General features: G+C 42.0%; 2 protein-coding genes across 7 annotated transcripts in view; both read right to left on the bottom strand.

The window, feature by feature from the left end:
* Positions 1 to 1,225, bottom strand: part of nbeal1 (neurobeachin-like 1) — a 61,147-nt gene extending 59,922 nt beyond the window's left edge. For all 4 annotated transcript variants that reach the window (XM_085264677.1, XM_085264678.1, XM_085264679.1 and 1 more), the window contains exons 1-2: positions 1,145 to 1,225; positions 237 to 628 (exon numbers count right to left, since the gene is read on the bottom strand). In XM_085264677.1, coding sequence (XP_085120803.1) covers positions 237 to 287 — 51 coding nt within the window. In that variant the 5' untranslated portion in view covers positions 288 to 628; positions 1,145 to 1,225. The remainder of the gene's footprint in view (positions 1 to 236; positions 629 to 1,144) is intronic.
* A 3,821-nt stretch (positions 1,226 to 5,046) lies between these two features.
* stradb (STE20 related adaptor beta) lies at positions 5,047 to 13,844 on the bottom strand. 3 transcript variants are annotated; one of them, XM_085263687.1, is made up of 13 exons: positions 13,597 to 13,843; positions 13,119 to 13,211; positions 12,892 to 12,958; positions 12,207 to 12,287; positions 9,337 to 9,439; positions 9,124 to 9,245; positions 8,923 to 9,031; positions 8,647 to 8,770; positions 8,355 to 8,526; positions 7,110 to 7,214; positions 6,762 to 7,018; positions 6,605 to 6,647; positions 5,047 to 6,472 (listed from the first exon to the last, which is right to left on the bottom strand). In XM_085263687.1, exons 3-13 carry the CDS (start codon positions 12,901 to 12,903, stop codon positions 6,311 to 6,313), a joined length of 1,290 nt encoding a protein of 429 aa, XP_085119813.1. In that variant the 5' UTR covers positions 12,904 to 12,958; positions 13,119 to 13,211; positions 13,597 to 13,843; the 3' UTR covers positions 5,047 to 6,310. The 3 variants fall into 3 exon arrangements, with proteins under 3 accessions (XP_085119813.1, XP_085119815.1, XP_085119814.1); XM_085263689.1 differs by lacking the exon at positions 12,207 to 12,287 and having other exon boundaries at positions 13,597 to 13,844; XM_085263688.1 differs by having other exon boundaries at positions 12,892 to 13,211.

Here is a 13,844-nt window from a genome sequence, read left to right as displayed (position 1 = left end):
TGCCTTCAACCTGTCTGTCAGCACAGGCTGTACTTTCTCATAACCACAGCCTGTCAGAGCAAATGGGCTTAATCTGTTGCTAGACTTCAAAAAACATAAATAGCATGAGTGAATAACCCCCCCCCCCCCCCCCCCCCCTGGCAATTGCCAGGGAGGAAATGCCCTCACTCGGTCCATTACTTCACACGAATGACATTTCCACAGGGGAAGTGTGTGTGGAAAAGGAGAAACCTTACCTTGGTGCAGTAGAGCATCCAGACTTCATACAGTCTCTCGTTGGATGCCATGGTGCCAGTGAGGGGCACCCTCGGGCTGCGGTGTCCACAGAGGTCACTTCCCTGGTTGCTTCATGGTTCCCCGTCATGAGCTAAACGGCTTCATTGCTCATGACTTACCAACTCTGACAAAGGTGTGATAGTCCTTTTAAAAAGAGTGGGGAAAGCTGTGCAACGTGTTGAGGCAACAGCCTGATAGAGGGAGACTTTTAAAAAATATATTCCATGGCAAAGGAGAAATGTGAAGCCCCCGGAGTGCAATAGCTGGAATTTCTGGAGCAGCTGGGCCTCGACTCCCACTTTTTTTCCCCTCCCGGTTCTTCTTCTTGGAGGTATTCCCAGCAGCGTTTGCGCTATGAAGGATAACAACACAGACAATTGCATATGATGGAGGCGGATGTTTGGTCACTGTAAGCCAAATGGCAAGGCTATCGACCGCAAGCAACAAAATACTTTCAGTAACGTTACTCCCTGTGTACTTTGAGCAGCCCAGCTGGCTCCGAGCTCAGATGTACTGTGGCGGTCAACTACGCGACAAAACACATACATATACACATGCCTATTTTCTACTGTGTGCTCTTCTGATAAGCTGAATAACTAGCGTATTCCGTACAGTCTCTTCGGCCACCCTGGGCAAACACTGCTGTGTAGTTAACCTTACCTGACCAAGCTCGCTATAAGCTAGCTGTCTGTCAAAAAAAAGAAGCCTTTTTCTATTTTTTAAGCCACCATTTCTCCTCCTCCTCATGTGACACAAACGCTTCATCCGCCAATGCCTGCCCGGCTACAGAGGGTTCACATGAAAGTAATAAACCGATAAAAACACCAGAAATAAAAATAGACCTATCGATAACTTGCAGACCGCTCACCTGTGCAAAGAAAAGACCAACTGTCACTGACACCGTTTCCAGGGTAGTTGGTTTTACGTCCAGCGTCCGACAACAAGGACGCACAGCGACTTCCTGTGGACTAACGCTTTGACTTATTTCAAAAATAAGAGTCGACTGATTTCTATAAAATAAACATATTTTATTTAGCTCCAAAATTTGGAAAACACCGGTGTTACAGCTGCCAAAACTGTAAACACCTTCATAATCAAAATGTCATAAATAAAGTAGAATACTTTAATGAAACTAAAATAATTACACATAAAAGGCTAAATATAACACTATAAGGAGCTTATTAAGTTTATATGATGTTTATTTCAAGGGAGCCACAATTTTACTCTCCCTAAATGGAGGGTTGTGGTCTATCTTGCTGTCATAGTAGGCATATAGTACCATTTAGGAAAGTGTAATGGTTCGAAATAACAACATGTTCCTATAGTTATAAGAACTAAAGACATGCCTAATATGTAGTCCAAAGCAAAAGCAAGTGTAAAAAGGAATATTGTAATATTGTACTTTTATTAAACTAGACTTTACTTCTCAGTACTTCATATACTGTGTACAGTATAACAAGCGTAAAAGGGGATTTTAATTTGGTGGGGGAACCGGATAAACAAGAGACTGCAGCGTCTAGCACGAAAATACAAAAACGAGCCACTCGAAGGCGTTCATGAAGGCAAGGGTGTGTTTTTTTTACTTATCGTTTAAAAATGAAGCTGTTAAACAGTGACGAAATATGCTTCTGATGTATATGACACTATTCAGAGTATTTGCGACAGTTTTCACTCACTTACGTTGTCGATGTGGACCTACGTGGTTGCTAGGGGTTGGGTTACGGTCTGTTTGTTTTGATATTCTATTGCCGCCCAGTGGAGCAGAGAAAAACTACAATTTTCAGACCTCTAGAAATGGTCATATGCAGAAAGAATTAATATTGCCGCTACTACTACTACTACTACTACTACTACTAATAATAATAATAATAATAATAATAATAGTAATAGTAGTAATAGCAATAATAATTGATGTTCCTTCTGTCACTTAAATGCGTCGTGGGGGGTTAATGAGTGAAATAAGTATTGGCTACCCAAGCAAAAATGAGTTATTATTGGAGGAGAAATCCTTGTTAGCAAGCACAACTCTAAGACGTTTCTTGTAGTTGGTCGCCATGTTTGGACACATCTCATGAGGGATTTTGGCCCACTCCTCTTTCCAGAAACTCTCTAAATCCTTTAGGTTTCCTGGCTGTCATAAACTTAAAGCTTTGGCTCTCTCCACAGAAAATTCTGCATGACTGAGGTCAGGCCTGAGGCCACTCCATGACCCTAATGTGCTTCTTTAGCCACTCCTTTGTGGCCTTGGAGGTATGTTTTAGGTCATTGTCATGCTGGCTGAGGGAAGGAGGTATTCATCCAAGATTAAAGAGTACATGGCTCCGTCCATTTTTCCCTCAATGGATTGAAGCTGTACTGTACCCTTAGAAGAAAAACAGCCACAAAGCATAATATTTCCATTTCCGTGCTTGACTGTGGGAATGGTGTTTCTTGAATCATAGTCACCATTTTGCTTCCTCCAAGCATTTTGGTTTTGTCTGACCACTGATCATCTTCCCACCAAGCTTCTTGCTGATGGTCTTGTAGCCCATTCCAGCCTTGTGGAGAACTACAATCTCGGCCTTGACATCCTTTGACAGCCCTTTGTGCTTGCCCGTGGTGGTGGAGAGGTTGGAATGGAAAAATGGATCCTGTGGACAGATTTGCTTAATACAGTGGTTCCCAAACTTTTTTTGCTAGGCCCCCCTTTGTTTTACAATAAAAATGTTCGCCCCCCCCCCCCCCCCCCGTGCGCACGCACACGCACAAACACATCCTCCAACCACACACACCCATATTTTGCTCCATTGCGGTTTATTTCACAACTTAAACATTTAGCAAACAATTAAGCAAATACAAGTAATCTGCAATAAATTACAGGTAGTAAGAAAGTAAACTACTAACTCTTTTACGCTACGTCCACACCTACACGGGTATTTTTGAAAACGCAGCTGTTTCGTCCACACGTAAACGGCGTTTCCAATCACAGAAAACGGAGATTTTTTTTTAAAACTCCACGTGGACGAGGAATACAGAGTTGGTCACCAAAGGTATGTGCCTTTTTTCACGTCACGCTGTGCGCCACGTTATTGTTTACATGAGATGAATTGCAGAATGGCAGATAGAGACAAAATACTGTTACTGTTAATCTGACTATCTGCAGGTTTTACACACTTACATATACACACGCAGTTACTGTCCCTCCATTTAGAAAGGCAGAGGCGTCACGGTGTAATTATTTTAAGCGTAGTTGTTTTTTTCCTGTGTAATAATATTCAACATTGCTATAATACATTTTTCAAAAAATGCCTCTCTGTGCAAGATGGGTTTAAAAACAAACAACTGTGGGATAATGTTTGTCCCTGATTTGAAGCGAGGGAACAAATCGTGGCAGGATCAGCCTGATATGTCAGGAGTAGTTAGTCATTACAACAAGTGTTTGTGAACTAAAAATCAAGAATGTGGGATACTGTTTGTCCGTGATTTGAACAGCCCAGTGCTTCTCCCGATGAAGGGAAAACCAATTCTGCAGGGGAGACCTACCTTGGTACTTGTGTGCAGGTGAAGCCAAAGGGAAGATATGCTTCACCATATTTTCTAGTCTTTGGCTTAGAATGAAGTTGGTTTGGAAACATATTCAGCCATGCTTCATCTCCTGCTTTGCGTTTGCTTCTTACTTCTGTAGCAGGGGGGATACTCCCACTAGGTTTATATCTGGGACTCTCCACCATTTGACCTTAGAACTGAAGAAGCTTCTCGGATGAGAGGTGAAACGTCTTCAAGTAACTTAAAGAAGTCCAGACGCTTTTCTTTGCAAGCTCCTTTGACTACGATGACCTGGATGACTGAGAACCTTCACAGACGTCTGTAGCTTGTGCATTGCTGGGAGTCTCTTCCTGTTAAAAGGGAGTCCTTTCTCCTCACACTTGCCAAGCGTCCCTCCAAGATGATCAGCAGAACATCTATGAGACCTGTTGGAGTTCCCTCTAGTACCTACCTAACTTTGAGAGAGCATTGCATATAATAACAGACCACTTTGCTACTCAATTTTCTTGAAGTTTGAAAAATAACCATCTAAATTTATTTGTTAGTATTAAATATGTCTCTCACAACGTAATGCAGCGTACTCACATTCAGAGTGTCGCATTCACCATACATTCATACAGTGCTTTATTCTATGACTTAAAGCACTTTATCTACCTAACATACACATAACATATTTTATAATCACCACTTAACCTAAGATGCATGTCTTTGGACTGTGGAAAGAAGCTGGAGTACTAAAAGAAAGCCATGCAGGCACAGGGAGAACATGCAGACTCCACACAGAAAGGCCGCAGCTGGTAGGTTTGACCCACCTGGGACCTTGTTGCTGTGAGGCAACAGTGCGAACCATCACACCACCAAAAGACAAAAACTGCAAAAAGATTTATGACCACAAGTTGGCAAAACATTCGGTATCATTTTATAACACATGTATATATAAGGCTCATACAGCTACCATATTTGATATGTACTGTAAGTCACAGTTTTCATACACAGTACACTTAATCACAGTTACAGAGAGATCACTGTATTCTAAATGCACGGTTCAGTAAAACAGAAAGGCATTATTGGAGAAGTGGTCATAGAGCACAGTAGAAATCTTCTTTCCATGATTGGGACAGGAAACTTTGTTTTTCTATTTCTACCTATGGTTTCTAACTACTACATGGAACACTAGATATATTCTATTGCTCATGTATTCTATTGTTCATAGCACAGTCCCCCCCCCCCCCCCCCCTTCCCCTCCCGATTTATGACAGGTTTTAAGGATACTATACAGGAACTCTATGTGCATATATGTTCAAGCCTACAGCAGGAATGTATTTACACAGCTGATTGTGGATGTGTTGTTTTGTTGTTCTGCTCTTTAAACAATGTAACCTGTGGTAAAACCAAAGAGTTTAATTTTTGAATATAAAAAAATAAGATTTGGTGTCAACAAAACATTTAATAAAGAGTTGCCATGAAACAAACTAGCTCGCTGCAGGCAAGCTAACTGGTATGCAGACTAATCTTTTTTTGGCTGTACAGTATTTTTTACGCTTTGGCAAAACAACCGTTAAAAGCTTGCCGGATTAGATATCAGCAGTTTCTGTTTGCATGAGTATAAAGGCAACTTCTACTGCCTTACTTTGTCACTGAAGAAAACTTGAACATTTCTAACACAGATGAATATATATGCACATATGTTTAAATCTCACGTAGTGTACCTTTCACTATTCACAGTCTAAAAACACAGTGCCTTAAAGTGGACCTATTTTGTTTTTTTCTATTCTTGGATTTGTATCATGTTAAAGTAATACCGTCATCCCAGGTTGTGAACACAGAGGAGTTAACAAAGGGCAGCCAGTCAGAACAAAATAGGCTTAAGTAGAATGGAAATGGTCAATTGTAGACACAACATGAACAGAGGAGTAGCACAAAAGCCCAGGATGAGACAAATAAGGGAGACTTTGAACTGTGAATCATGCAGTGGAACTCTATGGAGCTGTAAAAGAGCATAATAGGTCCACTTTAAAGAAAATTCAACACAAACATGATATCTTACAAAAAGTGGTTACTATTAAGAAATAACTTCTTGGTTGTACCAGAGTCACCCACCTGAAAGAAAAAATGCAAACATGGATATAACATTTTAAAAACAACAAAATGCTCACAAACATATGAACAACTGTTAACAGGGGGGGCTTTTATCTCAGAGGAAGTGCGTGATTATTAGCAAGCAACTTGTTTTTTTCTTATTCCTTTCGCTCGCTGACGGCCCATTATTATCGTTACTATAAAATCAGAGCAGCTTCTTTGTTTCAGCACTTTCACAATTGCCTCACCACTCTGTGACCCAAAAAGTCGCCTTCAAAAAGCATAAAAAAAAGCTACAAAAACAATTTAAAAAGGCTCAGAGAGTTGGGTTAATAATAAAAATTAAAAGCACAGTAGAATTTGGCCTCATTGCTTTTCTTTGATTGTCTTGTGTTTGGCTTGCTAGTCAATGGAAGTGTAGATGCTGCAGTTAGGAGAAATCCCAAACGGCCTCAGTGGAGTCGGCGGTGGCTGACGCTGGAGTGTGACAGGAAGGGGTGGGGGGGCTGGATACTGGAGGGTCCTCAGGACTGGCGAGGGGCACTGCTGGGTACATGAGGCTGAGGAAGGAGTCACTGGTGTGCCTCTTCACCTGTAACAGAACAGAAAGTCCCTGCTCAAACATAAAGTTTTCAAAATAAAAGCCTACTCTTTTAAATTTATTGCCTTTGTTCTGTTTTTGGAGTTTTGCCTTCAAAGAAGACGTCCGACTGAAGGAACCCACCTGCTTGAAGAAGGCGTGGGTCAGCAGCTCAGATGCTGATGGCCTTTGGAAGACAAACAGAACCAACACCAGCATTAAAGTCTGTGTGTCTGTGCTGTAGGTGAATGTGGTTGTATTTCTTTTTAATTCCATCTGACTGCTGATTCACTGAAATCACCTGCGCTCAGGCTGCTGCTGCAGACACAGCTGGACCAGGTTGTGGAGGGTGGCAGAGTGGTTTTTGGGTCCGGGGCTTTGAGGTCGGTCCGTGGGAGGAGCAGTGGTGCTGTGCGTCAGGCTCCCCGTGGCCACACTCTCCCCAATGCCGGAGTCCACCCCAGAGCGCGACACCTTCAAACCCCCCAGCTCTCCAAGCGGGAAGGGAGCCACGTCCAGCAGGCAGCAGTGGGAACCGCGCAGCTTCTGAAGCAGCATCTGAGTGGCAAGATTCACACACTGACACAAACTATAGACAACGATGTGTAGCTACACATTCTTCTAGAGCAGTTTGGGTATAGCTGATTACCTGAGTGGGTGGCATGTCCTGGAAAGGCACCCTGCCGCTGACTAGCTCACAGGCCACAATGCCCAAACTGTAGATGTCTGACTTGACTCCATAACCGTGCAGGTCCTACTGAGGACAACACCAAAGAGGAGACGTATAACAGGCTAAATTTTAGTTAAAAAAACAAACAAAACAAAAGCGAAAGAAAAAACAAACAAACATAATTTTTGATGATGTTTTTGATCCAGTATTTGGTCCTCTAAATACTGTCATCTAGCACAGAACCTTCAACCATCCTACTGATCAGCCAATAGAACAAAACTCGGCTTAAATGGAGATGGAATTAAAAAAAAGAGCATGTGTGTAGGGTGAGGAGCCCTCTTACACACACATACACGTTTGTTTGGCTATTGTTGTGGGGACTTTATATGTAGCCACTTTGACTTTGACCACTGGACTATCTTGGTGTTTAGAAAACAAGCGAGGAACTCACTGATGAAGTGGCATGCTCACCTGTCCTAGGGAACATCTGCAAATTTTAGCTAATAAAACATATGTTTACAGTCTTCCCAAAGTGCTGCACTAGTAAGATCTGATATCCTTGTGTTGGTGTTGTTTCTGCATCATCATTGGTCATTTTAACTGACCAATCATGTTGTCTGACTATTCAGTTAGGATTAGCCAAGAAGTTAGCTAATGCTATTAAAAACCCAACCGCTCGTGGCAGATGGCCCCGCCCCTCCCTGAGCCTGGTTCTGCTGGAGGTTTCTTCCTGTTAAAAGTTTTTCCTTCCCACTGTCGCCAAAGTGCTTGCTCATAGGGGGTCATATGATCGGTTTTTCTCTCTATGTATTATTGTAGGGTCTACCTTACAATATAAAGCGCCCTGAGGTGACTGTTGTTGTAAGTTGGCACTGTATAAATAAAATTGAACTGAATTGAAAAGCCATCATTAGCAAACCTACATGAATAACCTAAATTTGGCTAACAGGAACCTAACTTGATAATATTTGTATCATATTGTATAAACTAATAAAGAAAACACCAGAAATCATTTGTTCCAGAAGAGAATTTTCTATAAACAAAGGCTCCATACAATCGTATTGGTCAGATGCAACGTTTAACAACACCAACATAGAGACATGAGATAGTCTCACTGACTATTGAATTATTTTAAAGTATGAATCATGCAAGGTATGGCAGAGCAAAAATCTGGGGAGCTGGGGATGTGCAGAATTCACTTTGAAGGGGAAGCATGACACCGACCTGTCGCAGTAGTTCAGGGCTGAGCCAGGGCAGCAGTGCCGGGCTGTGGTGGGGCATGTCGAACACGGTCCTCATCCTCTTGCCCTCACGCATCATACTGTAAACACTGTGGAGCCCTGAGAGGTAAACACGCCCCTCCCCTGACAGCAAGATATGACTGGCCTTCACCCCTCTGAGAGGACAGATACAGGTGTAAAAAATACACATTACAAAAGATACAAATACTCTTCCCCTTCTAACACATATGTTGTCTTATAGTTTAGCTTTATAGTGTCTTGTACATTCCACTGACCGGTGAATGTAGCCCATCCGGTGCAGGTATTCCAATGCTTTGAGCACACCGTACAGCAGGTACGCTATCAAGGATTCACTCATTCCATCTGGGAAATATGTCCTCAGTAAAGTATCTGCAGAACCTGCACAGCAAAGCAGAGGGAAGAGACCAGTCGAACAGCTAATTATGGAGCTAGTGCTAGAATTATAAAAATCACAGCACAGGAAAAATAAAAAAAGCCATGAAAGCTTCTACATTAGGATAAAAAGCTGTGGATGTGTGGTTGTGGCTGACCGTAGGCCATGAGCGGTGTCAGGACCCACAGCTGGCAGCAGGAGCTGAAAACCAGGCGAGAAGTCAGCAGGTTGGGGTGACGGAAGAGACGGGACAGCAGTACCTCATTCTGGGATTTAATATAGAAATATCCAGTGGATAAAGACACGTGTACAACCGCGTATATCTCAAATACATGACAGCATGTAGGGCTGCAATCACCATGAGCTGCAGAAGCTCCTCCTCAGTGCACTCGTCCAGGTTGGTCTGTTTGACGGCCACCAGCTGGCCAGTAGGGATGTGGCGAGCCATGTTCACCTGGCTCAGATTATTGAAGCCCCGTCCTGTGACACGGTGAGTTGGCATGAAGTGAATTGCACTGCAATTTTTTTAAAGATCTTTAACTCATTTTTATGCTTAGATGTGTGTCCTTACCCAGCTCTGACAGTAGCTGGTAGTGGGCCGGCTCGGCCGACAACCCTGTGATGTCATCGCCACCCGCTGGGCCCTGCAGAGTGTACTCAGAACCGTCACAGCTCTGCAGAGACGTACACACAAACAAGGCCAGCAGAACAGAAAACAAACATGATTCAGGAGAGAGCATACACAGATTAAAATGTACAGGAAATCATCTGCGACCTTCATCAGTCCTGACTGTCTTCATATTTGGCTCCTCACTCTCAACACTATATGCTGTTTCTGTCATAACTCGTGCAAAGTCTAAGGTTTTTTTTGGCAAATGGCTTTTCAAATAGTGCAGAGGTGCCACTATGTATTTAAGAGGTTAAGAAAAGTCATGCAATACACAAATTCCCCAAATAAATCATTAGTGTTTATAAGCACAAATGTGTATATGTTGCTAACAAAATTAGTTTGTTGAAGATTTTATAAACTTGCGAGTCTTATTAACCTTACGGACATGTAATCGACACAGACTGTATCCTGTTCTCTGGTGCTTATGAAGCAGTGTTGGTGCTGAAATGTGGAACAAGCCTGATGGAAAGACTAAAAAGCTTTTTGACCGAACCATTTTATCCTGAAGAGTCTGACTTTGAGTGTCTCTTCATATCTAAGGTATTTAAATCACTGTGATAGTCCATCAATATACAAAAAACAGCAGACTAAAATACTAAAGAGAGGAATCCCTGGAAGTATGTCTGTTCTGTTTCAGATGACATCAGAGTTTAAGCACTGAATAAAATCTACCTTTGTTGATACTAGCATGCCTAAACAGCTATGCGAGAGAAGATAAATAAGGCCCGAGGGTGTAAAGTCTCTGAATAACAACAGAAGTGTATGAGGTCAGCAGGGACGGAACAATGGTTTATCCTGGAACACCACAGCTAAAGACATCAAGTACATGTTGTGTAGTAAAAAATGCAACAATTGCTTTGAAAAAATAGAGCAAATCAAAGTCAGTCTTCACAATTTACAACATTCATTACTTTGTAATATTTGAAAGCATCTCTTCTGCAAAAAAGAATCATCATTATTCTGTTATTTTCACTTTTTCCTAATTATTTCATTTAAATGTAAATTAAATGCAACGATTGCCTGATTCAAGCAATCCCATCTTTGCATACAACTAAATATCTGTAAGGTTTTAAAAGGAATGCAGTCGAGCCCAGAGCAGAAGGAAACATTCATTTACATATTTGACGAGTCTCAAATATGTTTACCGTGAACACAGCACCGATGTGTTCACTGAACATTTTCCCACTAATTTCTGTACTGACTGCACTGAAATTGTTCCAGTTGTGTTCACAAACTGGAAGCAAGCAGCTAATGTAAAATAATACCAATGGGCAGGATTTCCTCCTGTCCTCCTCCATTTGTTGAGCCACCAGCTGCCACTTAACCCTACAATCTTCTCCAGCTACAACCTCAAAGGAGATGAAGTGTCACAGTGACATTGGGTTTCTATTTTGCTCCACACTGTGTGAGGTGGCTGCCAGCAGGTGGCGCTGTAACACAGAGAGGAACAAAGGGGAGGGAGTGAGGGGAGGATGCTTGGGAGTATTAGTGATGCAGAGGCTTTCTGGGGATGTCTGTTTCACAGAGACACTTGTGTATGTCTTGGACGGATTTCAGGGATACACACTCCACCCCAGGATTTACTCTGCATCAGCAAGAGGAAGTGATATCACACATTAGCTGTACATTCATAATTATTATTAAGTTGCTAATAATGTATATATTAAATATAAAGTACTCAATATAGAAGAAAGCATCTAGACTGGAAAATTTTAATGTTTTTGGTGAAGGGGTGGGGGAAGGAGCTTTGGAGTAAAGTCTGATGATGTCATAGTAACGCCCCAAAACCTGAGGGTATAATATAGCAGAGCATTCAAAATGTAAGAAAAAAAAGTTGCATCATGGGAATCGTAGGATGCTAATTTATTGGAGCCTCAGGTATTATTATTAGAATTAAAGGGAACCTATTAAGCTACATATTGATTCACCAATGAATGACCACATTAAATACGGTCTAATGAAGTTTCTAATAATGTGGTGAGTGCATACACACTTATCAGTGTATTTTTGGCCGTCTAGGAGGCACAAATCTTCAGACTGCTGTAAATGCTGAATAAAAATTTAAGTCAATCATATGTAAATTTAGGCTGTTATAATTGGCATAATTACTAGCTTGGTATACAAATATTTGAAGTGTTGTATAATGTGGTGTAGGGACTTGTACTGCACACTTGTACCGTTCTGCAGGTCTAGTCAGTCTAAACATATTAATGTAGTCCTAAAGCAACCTGTTTTTTATATATATATATATATAAATATATATATATATATATGTTCTACAACGATAATTACATTGAGACCTAATTTTTCTAATCTAATCTTTCATTTTAATTTCAAACTTCAAAGAGAAAAAAATGATAGGTCATAATAAGTGGGGCAGGGATAGCTCAGTAGGTAAAGTGGTCGCCCCATGATCGGAAGGTCGGCGGTTCGAATCCACTTAACGGCTACCCTGAGGTACCCCTGAGCAAGGTACCGTCCCTACACACTGCTCCCCGGGTGCCTGCTTAGTGGGTTGCCCACTGCTTCACTGAGTGAATGGGTCAAATGCAGAGAAAAACAAGTAATTTCCCCATGGGGATCAATAAAGTATCCATTATTATTATTATTATTAATAGGTCATCTTTAAAATGATTTCATTCTCTTTTAAAACTGTCTTTAACAAGACTGAGTAAGTAATAAGCAGCTCCAGACAGGTGACAAATGATAATACGATGAAAGAGCATCAGTGTGACGCCTGTCTCCATGCTGACAGAGTCTTGGCTACTGACCAGGAACTGGTGGCTGATGTCCTCATAGCGCTCCTCTATGTCCATGGGCTGGACCTGAGCGTGGGAGATGCAGGAACAGTCCTAGTGAAGGAGGGGGAGGAGGAGCACATGTGAGACATGCTCTAAAGGAAGAGGAGGAGGAGGAGGGGGGTGGAAAGTGTAGGGTGATGTGCTGCCAGGCAGCACGGGGGATTGGATAGGGTCAGAGTGAAATGAGGCAGAGAAGCAAGCACAGGGGAAGTAGAGGCCATGGAGGCACTCTCACCGGGGCTTTTATCGTAAATGGTGAATGGAGAAAGAGAGTTAGAGTGATGGTAACAGGCAGCAAAGAGGCAGCTTATGTGTCCCAAAAGAGTGAGAGAAGAGCTGCATACATAATCAGATGCACCATTTAGATGTGAGGGATGTGCACAGGTAGCCAGTATTAATATCTAACCTTCTCAGATTTACATGTATAATAACAGGCTGACTGCTCGTGTTACTCACAAACTAACAAAAAACTGATTTGAAATCGGCTGATGCCAAATGCATTTCTGAATGTCTATACATTAGACTGATTGAACTCAGAATGTCCCAGCACCGGCTTGAGACAACTGATTCGTGACTATACAAGTAACAAGGTACCCATTCAGCTACACCAGAGGGCATCAACCAAGCAAAACCACATGCGGAGCGATATTCTTACCAAGAAAGACATGGAGTCCTTTTGGCGATGGCAAAACCACAGACTCGGGCATTCATCCGCTCGCAGGCTGCAGGAGACCGATCGCGATGGAGAGAGAGCAGCAATGTAATGTGAGACACACCGAGAATCTCCCCCCCCACCACCCCACACCTCCACTAGACTAGAAAGCAGCCAGCAGCAGCATTACATCCAGCCTCGGCCATTCATCCATCCAGGCTGCAGCTTACCTGGCTGCATCAGCTGATGGAAATGGAAAGAGTGTCCCCGTTCAGGAGAGTCGCTGTTTTAGCTTTGGGGAAAACTGAGGGCTGGGGGTGATCCTGGAAAACAGAGTGCTCTGTTATTAACGTCTTTGTTTATAGTTCTTTCTTTCTTTCTTTTTTAAAGGTCGTCCTCATGTCATATTTCGCAATCAAACTCATCCCCACTTCAAGGTTACATTCACTGCAGCCATTTCAGTAAAAGCAGTGGATGATTATTATTCTATTGTCGTCCATTAATTAATATGCATGTTAAGCTAACTGTCACATTTTAGCTAGATAATTAGTTGTTGCACGGATTAAATATTAAATTATTAAATATCAGGACATTTATGGGAGCTTTTGTTTTGGTAGCGAAGAACATTCATACAATATATATATTTGGCTGGTTGAGCATTAAAGTAAAACCTGGCAGTTATATGAGAAAAGAAACGGAGCAGCTTACCTTCACCCCACAGCAGCTCCGCGCTTTCACATAAACAAAGCAAAAACACCAAGGACACCCCGCTATACTGAAAGACTTAGCGTTTACAGCTCACACCGCTCCTTCATTTTGTATAACTTTATGGGAAAAGTAACGAGTTTTACTGTCAATGACAAACCGCAAAATAAGCCCCAGCGAAAATGTTTTGAGAGGACTTTTAATTTGACACAGACTGCTGACGCTGAATAAAGACGTCATTAGGCTTTCTG

The sequence above is a fragment of the Mchenga conophoros genome, linkage group LG23 (genome assembly GCF_057382185.1).
Source record: "Mchenga conophoros isolate Kocher_MC1m ecotype Shallow Benthic linkage group LG23, M_conophoros_male_GT1.1, whole genome shotgun sequence".
Classification (NCBI taxonomy): Eukaryota; Metazoa; Chordata; class Actinopteri; order Cichliformes; family Cichlidae; genus Mchenga; species Mchenga conophoros.
The sequence above is the reverse complement of the archived record's forward strand: the minus strand, read 5'-3'. Positions and strand labels throughout refer to the sequence as shown.

Excerpts from the sequence above, each read along its gene's own strand:
- stradb (XM_085263688.1), bottom strand. Across the intron at positions 9,032-9,123 it reads AGGAGCTTCTGCAGCTCATG|AATGAGGTACTGCTGTCCCG; the intron begins GTGATTGCAGCC and ends ATTAAATCCCAG. Across the intron at positions 7,215-8,354 it reads GCCCTGAACTACTGCGACAG|GACCTGCACGGTTATGGAGT; the intron begins GTCGGTGTCATG and ends TGTCCTCAGTAG.